This window comes from Ptychodera flava, chromosome 10 (genome assembly GCF_041260155.1).
Source record: "Ptychodera flava strain L36383 chromosome 10, AS_Pfla_20210202, whole genome shotgun sequence".
NCBI classification, from domain to species: Eukaryota; Metazoa; Hemichordata; class Enteropneusta; family Ptychoderidae; genus Ptychodera; species Ptychodera flava.
In genome coordinates, this window is record NC_091937.1 from 4,993,778 (window position 1) to 5,006,080 (window position 12,303).

The window sequence follows — 12,303 nt, forward strand, 5'->3', positions numbered from 1 at the left end:
TCGTGGTTCTCTCAAAGACCATGTAACCATGTATAGTGAATCAACATTTTCAATGTAATCCACAAATTCAATTTCTTGTTCACAAATCCACGTATTACTTCCAACTTCAAGCAAAGTACATTTACATATATTATCAAACATATGTAAATATACAGATATAGCTTGTTTTGTTGGGGAAATTGTCAATGGTTTGCCTGATAGACTCCCCTATATAATGATTTGGTGAATCACTATATCAACCAAATCTCGCCTTCTTATGTAGTTTCACAACATTATTTAATATGGTGACCCTCCCGCAAAGGAATGAAATAGCATGTCACTTCAAAATTGCTCGCGTGATAAATTCCAACCCTCCCTCCCTCCCTCCTTAAACGTCAGTCTCCCTGTAATGTCTGTCTCTTACTTAAATAGCAATTAAACCAATAGCTGATACTGTTTGAGAAATTCCCTTGGAAATTCCCCTGGTTTCGGGGAGGGGAGGGTCAAGTTATAGAATGTTGGATAGGAGGGTCTCAATTAACACACGAGGATAGGAGGGGTCACATTTTATTGTACAGGTGTGCACTGAATTCCCCCCAGCCCGTCCCCTTGTAATAATTGAGGGCTCCCTAAAGCAAAGACATTGGCTAGAGATCACGTTTAGTTCACAGACTCAGAAGATTTGATAAGCTAAACCAAAGGTAAATAGCTTGAGAAAACCAATGTGTCAGTGGTTCCAAGTATTATTTATTGCTTTAGCTAACATATATTAAATTGTTTTATTGCTTTTTGATCGAATGAAAATCTGGACTAGCATTGTTTTCAACACTCTGCACACTTAGCTCTACCTCGTAGATATCTTATCAGATGAGATAAAACTTCTGTACAGTGTTCTTTTGTACAAAATTATTCAGCGACTGGTGGTGCTTGAAGTCCATTCTGCAACGTGTCGTTCCAACAATATTCCCTCAAGACACAAGCTTTCGCCTGAATCAATCGTCAAAGTCGAGGTATGTTGAAATTCGACGACATTTTGAAGTACCTTGGGGACTTCGGGCCGTACCAGAAGAAAATATACTTTCTGGTTTGTTTCGTTGGATTTACTACGGCCATGCATGCTTTTTCTCAAGTGTTCTTGGTGGCAGAAACAGATCACTGGTGTTACGTCCCCGAACTGGCAAAGTACGAGGCGAATTGTACAGATAAACACTCGTTTGATACTTGTCTAGAAACCGTTAAAAATTTCAGCATTCCACTTGAAGACAGCTCTGGTGGATGCGATGACACCCCAGTTTACAGTAATTGTTACCGATATGATATCAGTGACATCGACTTTACTCCTGGCAAAGACATCACCAAGAACACCAATACAACGATAAAATGTGATCATGGATGGATTTATGACCGTTCGCAGTATAAGTCAACCGTATTTCAGGAGGTAGGGTTTTTTGTACATTTTGATAAACAGGCTATATAAATGTAATTTGCAATGTTGTTGTTGACACCAGATATTATGTTTTCGTTCGGACTACAATCCCTTGTCTACATTTACACAGTACATCGTGAACATTGTGCGTTTGTGTGAGGATTTTGCATTTGAAAATATTGTAGAAAGGTGGAGCAGACAAAAAATGTTGATTGTTGAATTTTACAGCAAATAGAAACTATCGTTTTACCAAAAAAATAAAACTGCATGATTATTGAAAAAAATGTATGTAAAACGACAAAGTCAAAATTAACGATTGCGCAAACAACGGGCAATATTCACGATCTACTAAAAACTAAAAGATAAATTGCCAAAACAAATTGAATGGAGTACCTTCTCTGACAAAAATATGCTTGTTTAAGGACAAAATTAAGGACAATAGTATAGCGATTTCTTTTGATTAAATAAACAAAGTTCCTTTAGTTACAGCACATTCGACGGAAGTTGCCCGACAATTACGTGATTAGCATACGCGATGCACAGCCGATACAGTCAAAGAAAGAGCAAACCTGAATTTTGTGAGAGTTAACTATTTTTAATTCTCGTATAAGACCTAGTTTATAGGATTTAAATCTGAATATATTTTGTTGGTCAGCAGCATCCCGTGACTTTAATGTCGTATGAGATGTAAAGTTTTGAGATGTTTACTGAGCAAACAGTTGCCATCGGTGATTTATCTCAGGGTAACGATTAGCTTGTAGTATATGATCAATATCGTGTACGAAAGAAGCACCACCATAAAGGCTTAATTACTTTAAATTTCGTATTAGTTTGATCTGGTGTGCGACCGATATTATCTTGGAGCACTCACTTCTTCCATGTATATGGTAGGCAGACTTCTCGGAGCAGTCCTTTTTGGTGCCCTCTCAGACAAGTAAGTACACATTTGGCATTTGCATACTGCCCTTATTGTTTGTGTCACGGACCTGCTGATGTTATGAAGTTAAATGACAGCGAGTGTTGGACCAATTTTGATGTCATGTACTCAAAAGACAAGTTAAGTGTTGAACTTAAGTGTTGCGCGGGAAGCTGTTAACTTTCGGCTCGATATATATATATATATATATATATATATATATATATATATATATATATATATATATAAAGATGACATGGAAACCACATCATACTAACTATACATTTTCAAATAAACAAAATTGAAAAGACTCTGATTCAAAAAGTAAGAATATTATTGCAGAAAAAGTTGTCGTTGTATCATAAAGTATTTAGAGAAGATAAAGTAAAAAAAAAAAATTGCAAAAATTTATCCAACTACAAAAATTTTGGCCCCTTGGCCGTGCACCGGCTTTTGCTGTGGGCCCGGCGCTACATAGCCAACAGGACTGAAAGTACCGGTGCATGGTCAGAGAGCTACAATCATTGCAGCTGAAATCGACCGATCAGAGTGGAGTTCATTTATTTTGAAAAAATTGAAGAAAGGAGAAAAAAACTCAAAAAAGCGGTTGATTTGCATAAATTTGCATGAATTCACTCTTCTTCCTCACCCAACTTACGACTACTTGTCTAGCTCAAAGGTGAACCCAACCAATATTCACATTTGGGGTTAATAAATTAATGAACATTGAAAGAGTCTTCAAAAAAGGTACTTTCGAGAAAAATACGCTGTGCTACAGTATGTGCAACGCCATTATAAACTGGCACGTAAATCATATTTGGTTCATGGGTTATTGCATCGGTCAGCTACTAATATTAATCTGTAACCTACATAAGGTTATCAGCTGTTTGTGTCGCCCTCGTAAATCTATCTATAATAATATGAACCATAGCATCTATCGCGTAAGCTGTGGTTATTTATCCAATAATCAGTCGCATCATAAACATTGCTGTGCGGCATTAAAAAACTTAAGCATTGGGAGAAAAGGTCACGTTTTTGAATGCAATAATTTGACAATTTTGAGTTTAACCCACTCCGGCAATTAAACTCCATTATTTTGCCACAGTGTCCATGCAAAAGTTTAACGTCAATGGTACATGCTCGCGTTAACCCTCATAAAGTAAATTTAAGGTAATATGCACCTCGAAAGTGAAAAACTTAAACTTTTGCTCATACTTTCCTCAGTGAAATTTTGAACCATTCTCTTTCCAAAGCAAGAATAAAAATCAGGGGTCACCGTGCAAACTTTGGTACTAGAGAGACAAATAACTTGCGATTTCTCGATATTTGAAATTCAAAATGGCCGCATCCCTGTGTTAACTCTATCGGGAAAAAATAAAATTTTCGATTTTAGAAAAACTAAGACGGTGAAAACTTTTCTTTCGCCAAGAGCTTCAAAATGAGCCCCCACAAGCGGTAGGTCAGACAGAAAATTGATAGAATTTGAAGGCCCGAATTTCTGTCCCCGAGGTGCGTTCTACCTTAACATCAACATCATTACATTGACAATATTCAATCAAAGGTTACGTAAAACCGGGACAGCGTTTATTGAAAGAAATATTCGATGGAACATAATGAAGGGGATAAGTCAGTAACAATCACTCACTATACTACTTAACTTTACTGTGATTTGATACAAGATAAAGCAATTATCTAAATGATGCCATATTAATTGCACAGGTAAAGGCCCGTTATAGGACCAATCCAGTATACAAATGTATAGTTCGGCTACTACCTCAGATTAATCAATATCTAACACCATATTTAAATTACATCTTACAAAGACAATTTAACAGTAAATAAAGACACTTCAAAAAAGGTAAATACTGCTCAGCGACGTCAATAAATGACTTTATTTTGTGAATAGTATTTGTGACTGAAGCAATAAAGGTAACGGAACATAATAACTAGACTTGAAACAAATCTGTGAATAACAACTACTTTGACGACTTTGACGTAGTAGAGTTGTCTGGGAAAAGCTGCCGAGCGCAAATTACCCAGAAAGTTCACCTCACACGCCGTAGGATCGCATTGCAGTCATGTCAGTCAAAGCGTTACACACAAACAGTAATACACAATCACCGACTTGCACCTAGCCTAACTAATTACCGAAGGCCGCCCGACTGAATGCTGCAAGCTGTAAACAGTTAGTAGTGTCTTTACTCGTCAATCGATGCCCTACTTAAACTGTACTTTGATTCTATAGGTCAATTTACGAAAAACATTACACACCAACTGTGATTAAGATTTGATAGCGGTGTCTATCAAATTAAATCACAGATACTCGAAAGCCTAAAACGTATCTGTCTAATCTCATTTCACTGTGACTAACCGTCCTTTTGATATCATATCATCAGACACACACAGATGAGATACATATTTTTGTATGAATCATGCGAGATCGCCACCTTTTTAAACATTGATTCGTGTATCACATTTTAAAGCAGCCCACCACGGCGTTCCATCATATATGACATTATGACATGGATCACGCTACAAACAAACCAAACAATATGCAGTAAATTACTGCATTACTGCATTACCTATCCTCAAGATCTACACCCTGACAACATTTCTACGTCAACTATGGTCGATCTGCCTTGAGTGTAAGCAAGGCTTGTCGTCATGTTTGCTTTGTTTAGTGGCACTGAAAAGTAAGTTTGGAAATAGGAGTCGCTTCCATCAATTTTTATAGCATTTAAAGTGGTCGCTCAACTGACATCTGACAAGAGATACTCGTATCACAAACCGGAAGACACAAGTTGTTTTATTTTTTTGGTGCAACATGTGTGTGCAGTTTCTAAGTATATCGTCCTAATGGTCAAACAGCTTCTATTTTATTTAACCGTGCCACTAAAATAAACAATTAGGTTTTTGCTTTCCTCCTGATAGAACTCTTTTTTTTTCAAGTTGATGACACAATGGATGCACAAATTGACGGCCAACTGCCGACTGTTGTCTCGCAAATATTGCAAACCGTACAGAGAGTAAATTATTGATAAGTCACTATTATCCTTCTAAGTCACTAGAGTAACATCGTTACGACGACTTCAATTTTTTCCTCTCAATTGCAGGATTGGTCGCCTGCCAACGTTACTGATAACTTTAATTTTAGTATGTGGGCCTGGTGTTGCCTGTGCATTCTCACCCAACATCATCGCCTTCTCCGCCTTCCGTTTAATAATTGGCGCCGCAGCGACCGGTGCCTTTCTCGTAGCCTTTGTTATTGGTAAGTCAAAAGTATCATTTCATGGTTATTTTAAAGAAATTGAAACTATGATACCACAGAAAGTAAAATTATAACATTTTTGGATATCCCTACATGATGATCGAGTTTCAACTGAAAAGTGATAACGGTATCCGTATTACAAAATTAATTTACTGTTTCCTTTATATAACCGGAATTGGATATTTGGACTGATAGTTACTAACGCCCAAACGTACGTAAAATGTATGCATGTATGTAATGTATGTAAGATATTGCAATGTAATAATATACTGTAGTCTAACGGCAAAGCTGGATTCCCTTGTCTCACCACTTTGCTTGCATGTGCAGGCATAAACGAGCGAATAAATGTGTGCATGTGGTACATGAGATTACTACAATCATATTTTGTGCACTTCTCTTCTACTCCAATATTTTCTGCTACAGGTACAGAACTTGTAGGCCCCTCAAAGCGCGTTTTTGCGGGATTGGTTATAGAATTTTACTTCAGTGCTGGCTATATGGTCTTCGCCGGCTTGGCATACTTCATCCGACACTGGTGGATACTTCAATTAGTTATTAGTGCTCAATTTGTCATATTACTCTTGATATATTGGTTGTAAGTATTGTTTTATAAATTTTGTTCAGATCCCATGCTCAGTCCGTCATGTGAAGTGGTATACTTTAAAATCTTGGACAAGTGAATACAACAGTGGAAACATTAAAAATGATATTCTCATATTAATATGAAGAAAATTGATGAAGATACAGTAATTCAAAGTGTTGAACACGTCCCCTATTTAGACATCTCCCACTTGACAATGATTCTGCTGCTTCTTCGAACTCTTTACCATAATTAATTACCATCTCAATCAACAACGACGCACGCGAACATCATATTGGCTGCAAATTAAATATTACTAAATAAAAAGGTAATGGTGACCGAACAGCAAAGAAGAATATACATGATGTAATTACTCCAACACATGTACCCGTTTTCTACAGTCTGAAAAACCTGACCCATGCCTCGTGTGATACTCTACATCCAGACTTTCTACTTGACAATTGGTATTCATTCAACGATATAACATACTGTAAGTTAATATCCAATTAAGTGACAAGCTTCTTAATAGCCAATACTCTTCGCAATTATATCTTTCTAAGGATGCTCCCTGAATCACCAAGATGGCTGCTATCGACGGGCAGAACAGAAAGGGCTCAGAAGGTCATCAGAAAGTTCGAGAAAGGAAACCATGTCGTTATACCGGAAAGTGTCTATGACGAAATGAAGGCAAATGCAAAAGAGGATGAGAAGGTATCTTTAGACATACCGCGAAAGTTACTTAAATTTTTATAAACTATCATCTCAAAAGGTTTTCGTTCAAGAATCATTTTTCATCTGCCATAAGAAACAGTATGAATGTAGTCCTTTCTCTCAAATTAAAAAAAAATGCAGATTATCTCATCTTAACTGAGCAACACGGCTTACCTTGAAATTGAAGCTAGCATAGCCATCAACGCTCAGAAAATATTTGTTACAACCAGCTATTTATGTATTCAAAACATAATGAACATTAGACCACGTACGAACCACGAACTCATTGACGCAATGCAAAGAACGCCTGATATCTAGATTACTGGCCCCAAAATCAAAAGGTGAAGGCGTTTCTGAAAGAGAACTAATGCTACAAACTGGGTATCCGACACATATCAATCTGTAAAACCTGATAGGTTATTGTTATTTTCCAAAGGAAAATGTCTTCAACCAGTACATCATACCTACTTACTTGCCCATAACCATACAGAGTGTTTCTACAACCAGTGATTAAATTGTAAGCTTTTGAGTAAACGTACGCCATATCTATTTAACTCCCTACGTTAGGAAGCAGAAAGTCAAGGAAGGAAGGAAGGTTTCCTAGATATTATTAAATCTCCAACATTGAGGAAGAGAAGTCTCAATTTGTTTTTCAATTGGTAAGACAATGTTATTTATTGTTATTTATATAACAAGCTATAAAGAGACTAAAAAAGTGAGAACAACTCTCGTGTGACATACGAATATCATCTCGCTTGATCTATATCTTCTTTTGGTAAAAATAAAGGAACGATCTGACAAAAATTATTATGTGACCTTCCCCAAGCACGGTACGTTCCTCAAAAAAAGGCTGGTAGAAGTTTAAAATACTGACGGGTTTCTAACAACAAACGTTTAAAGAAAAAATCTGAATGGTGACTAATTATCACGCCTAAACAATATTTCCACGATGTAACATCGCCTAAAGGTTTTGTAAATATGCCAGCGGTAATATTACAACTCAAAGAAACAATCGATGTAAGTTTAATTTCCCTAAACTGTTGTATGCCAATGCTTCGATACAAAAGAAATACGTTCTGCTGTTTTCTCTATTTTTCAGCGTAGTGATGGTATCTGTACGTACGTCCGTGTTTTTGTGTTGTTGTGTACGTTTTGTAAATGTTCAGACATCAAAAGGTTCGGCTACTAGTTACACGAATGCGTACGTCATGATTTTCACATTGTACATTCATTTTGGCGTATACGGGCACGGAGAAAAGCGTTAAGGATTTTACGTAGACTAACGTGGAAAAAGCTGTTTTCTCAAAACTCACTAACAGTTAGATTTATTGTCATTTTAGACAGCAAATTAAAACATCAGTTTTCTTGAATTGTAAGTGCACATTGTGAGCTTGGTTTGTCATAATGACAAGACAGATACTGTATGCATAACTTTATTTCATGCATGTGTGAGTCATCGATTTGTATAGTCGTCGCGATACATGGTCGATGCATATAAAACGGTGCCCTCAACTAGGCTGTAGCACCGTTGTGACATCGCTGGACACTTGCAGAATCGCTTTGTACATTCTCACTATTTTCTTACCTATTTATCCTAACAGGTTTACAAACAGCTTAGTATATTACGGGTTGTCGCTGAACACCTCCAACCTTGCGGGTGATGACTATCTCAACGCTTTTATATCTGCTGCAGTTGAAATCCCAGCCTACGCCATGGGTTTGTACATAGTTGATACCAAACTTGGTAGACGCTGGTCACTTTGCGGAACGATGGTCGTCGGTGGATTGGCTTGTATTTTGACTCTTTTCGCCCCGTCTTGTGAGTCAAATCAAGTAGCTACCTTTCTCAAAGTAAACTAATGGCTGGATGTTCACCTTATCAGGAAAATATTCAAACTGTACAATAGCTGATCCGCAACATCTCTAAGTGGAAATCTTTCAGTTTGAATCCTGAAATTTCCAATACAAACTAGTTTCTTCTACACTAATTCTATGCATATTCACAAGGTGTGAATTTGTATAAATACATTAACTGCTAACGATATCCGGAAGGTACTGAAACATCAGGGAGAGGGGTTGCTACTTTTAATTTTATTGTTTAATTTGTGGAGGGCAGAAAATTTGTGTTCACTTGACATTGGTTCACAAGGAATCTTTTTCTCAATGGAAAATATGCAAATATAATGACTAGTGTATTTTGTGTTCCATCAAGGTGAAATGGAATGGATAGGAATTACTCTGGCAATGATAGGAAAGTTTTGCATCACGTGTTCATTTGGAGTCATTTACATCTTTTCTGCTGAGATGTATCCAACGCCTGTGAGGTAATGTCGATAATGATGATAATAATGGTGATGATGGTTATGATTATGATCATTATTATTATGGTGATGGTTATTTTGATAATGATATATATGATGACGGTGACGACGACGAAGAATGACAGTCGTAGTAATGATGATGATTTTTTGCTATCAGGTTGTCGATTTTGATGTAATTTGTCCTTAGTTATTGTATATCAATACCGTTCATTCCTCTCTTTGATGCATGGAAACACAAAAAATAAGTGCGTGAGTTCATTCACCTATGGAATAATTGAAAGACGTACTATATATTTCTTGAGGCGGCACAGATTAGTGATCAAAACAGAATGTCGAATGACTAAGTATAATAGATATATGTTTGTTCAGATCAAACCTTACCTTAAGGAAATTTACAGTGCTTAGTCGTGTTGTCAAACAGAATAGAAAGTAACGCTTTGGGCATAGTTATTTGACAGCACCAACATGAAAGTAAATTTTTAAAGCCACAGGTTTCTATGGTCATTTCTGAATTGTCACTTCAGATTTAACGCGCTTACACTAAATTTTTATTAAAAACTATGACCCTATCATCGACCCGGAAATTAGGTTGGTTTCAAGTGCCTTATGAAAACAGACGCTGCGAAAATCATGAAAACGTTACATTTTGAACAATAATCCCTAGGGTAGGCAGGTGTACACTAGATTTTGGTACATTGCACGACATATAGTACGACCTGCTCGGCGAGCGCTAATTGAGCTTAACGCTCTGATAAGATAATTCTAAAAGACAAATTTCAAAAAATATAAAATAGCACTTAATGTTTGTTCTAACTCCGATTATCTGAGTTATCGAGACATCCCTTGTCCCGACTTCTATTCTAAATAAGGTCCAATTTTAGCACAGCCGGCGTGAGCTCTTGTCCAATCAGAACGACGCACGAAAAACCGTAATAGACAGAGTGGTATAATAATATGTAAGTTACAATTAAATCTAGGTAAATCGGTGACAAAAACTCCATGAACGTTCGAGAGTGAAATCATTACTTCGGAGATGTTAGAAGTAGTTTAATTTTTGAGGGATTACTTTTAATTTCTCACTGTCACTTGGACAAATGTGGAAATGAAAGTGACTGATTGATGATATCACAAAACCGCTTCGCTTAACAAGCAAAATGCTAGTTATTCAGTTCAAGAGATGATCGCAGACGGTGCAAAATATGGCTACTTACTTAAGTTATGTACTACATGTGTGGTAGGGAACAATTATATGATACTTGAGCAGATAAAATTTAAACCTATTGGACTTAATTTACGGATAGGAATCCAAAATGACTGTGAGGCCTCTATACGAAAATATTACATTCGATATTGGGCATATACCACCAGTACAGTGAGGTCTTCAGGCGTTCACTATAAAATCTGACTGAAAACAACAAGCGTCGACGCCGTAAATCTTTCAAACACTAAGGCTTACCATTGTGATGTGTTGCTATTATTCGGTTCATCAATCGTTTCCTTTCTCTTGTATGCCTTCGTCAAAACAGAACCAGTGGTGTTGGAGTGTGCTCTATGTGTGCACGAGTTGGTGGAATATTGGCACCACAGATCTTACTGTTGAGCACATTATGGGAGCCATTAGCTGTAGTGGTTTTTGGAGCTTGTTCAATCAGTGCTGGTCTATTGATTTTGCTCCTACCGGAAACCAGGAATATTAAGTTACCGGAGACAATCGAAGAGGCTGAGCTGGTCAAAAGGTAAGTACTGGATTCATACTATGTTCTTAGTAGACAGGCTTTTTGTTTTTGTTGCTTGTCATGGCTACTTGATTGCGATTTGTCTGAATGAATAGTGTGTTGAAATAACACAGTTTTAGATAAGTGACTAAATAAAGAAGGTCATAGAAGTGGCATGATATTCGGTCAGGATTAAGGAAAATACTCAGAACAGAAATGCACCATGGGTTGCTGTTAAGATATGATTTCTATCATTTTGTACACTGTATTCAATTCAGTGCTCATTGTGGTGCATGCTTTCGGCGAATGGCCCAGATAACGTATTAAATACTTAACATTCCAATCGTTTCTTTTAATTCCCTCCATGTTCATCAGCGTATAAGATTTCACTTCAATAGTTAAGCCATTCTGGGTATATCAATCACACAATGGGAGATGCACTGACAGTCATCGATATAATGTGCATATGTATTTAGACTGTTTAAATAATAATGTGCATTTATAAGCATCAATATACATCAAATATGCTTGAAAGTCTTGTATCAGGAATCAATAAGGTAACTCATCGATTTCAAATAATTTGACACGACATTTAATGTTTCAAATAATGTCTAGACCTACATCCAGGAAAAGAACAGAAGTGGGTAAAATGACGGGCAGTGAGAAAGTGGTTGGTTCAAGCAAAGAGAGGTATTTGGTGCAGAAAACGCCCGAAGGAAAAGATGATTTACACAATGGCTTAGAAAACTCGACTATCGATGTAACAGACGAACGAGCTGTCGACGCTGCAACTCAGACAAGCGGATTATAAATATTCTCAACTGATATTGTATCAAAGATATTGATATACATCTCACCTTTCATTGGCAATGACAAATGAGGCTTATGAAGAATAATTACCTCAGTCTGTGAATATTCTCTTGCCGGATATTATCCAATGTTGGTTTGTTTGTGAGTCAGTAAGGAACACTTTTTTCAATAATTGCCATATCATTTCCGTAACTAAGAAAGGAATTTTAAAATATTAGCCATGGGTCTGTTTCGTTGCAATGAATGTGCAAATGATACCATTTCTATAATACTAGGAAATGTGATTTTAATACCATTGTGATCTGTTCAAGCTCAAATATTATTCATTTACTTTTTCATCTGTAGGGAAAATCGGTATCTGTTGTACCGCTTTACATTGTTGTAGACATGATGTTTTAAGTTGTCAATGTAAAATACTTATTCGTGTATATCTGGTAACTGATGGTACCTTAAGAAAAAGAATGTATTTGAACAGGCACGTGATATACTCTATGAACATAAGTGTGCTCGGATAGTTTGTAGGGAAACCAAACACGTTCTTAAAATTGCATTTAAAAGATGCAATGTTGCCGGCAGT

At 36.7% G+C, this 12,303-nt stretch overlaps 1 protein-coding gene across 1 annotated transcript; it reads left to right on the forward strand.

Annotated features, from left to right (window-relative positions):
- Positions 1 to 904: 904 nt before the first annotated feature.
- LOC139141388 (organic cation transporter protein-like) lies at positions 905 to 12,008 on the forward strand. The gene is made up of 10 exons (XM_070711013.1): positions 905 to 1,417; positions 2,236 to 2,339; positions 5,435 to 5,589; positions 6,013 to 6,184; positions 6,730 to 6,880; positions 7,448 to 7,539; positions 8,482 to 8,699; positions 9,093 to 9,204; positions 10,728 to 10,937; positions 11,532 to 12,008. The coding sequence occupies exons 1-10, from the start codon at positions 992 to 994 to the stop codon at positions 11,725 to 11,727; spliced, it is 1,836 nt and encodes a 611-aa protein (XP_070567114.1). The 5' UTR covers positions 905 to 991; the 3' UTR covers positions 11,728 to 12,008.
- Positions 12,009 to 12,303: the final 295 nt, after the last annotated feature.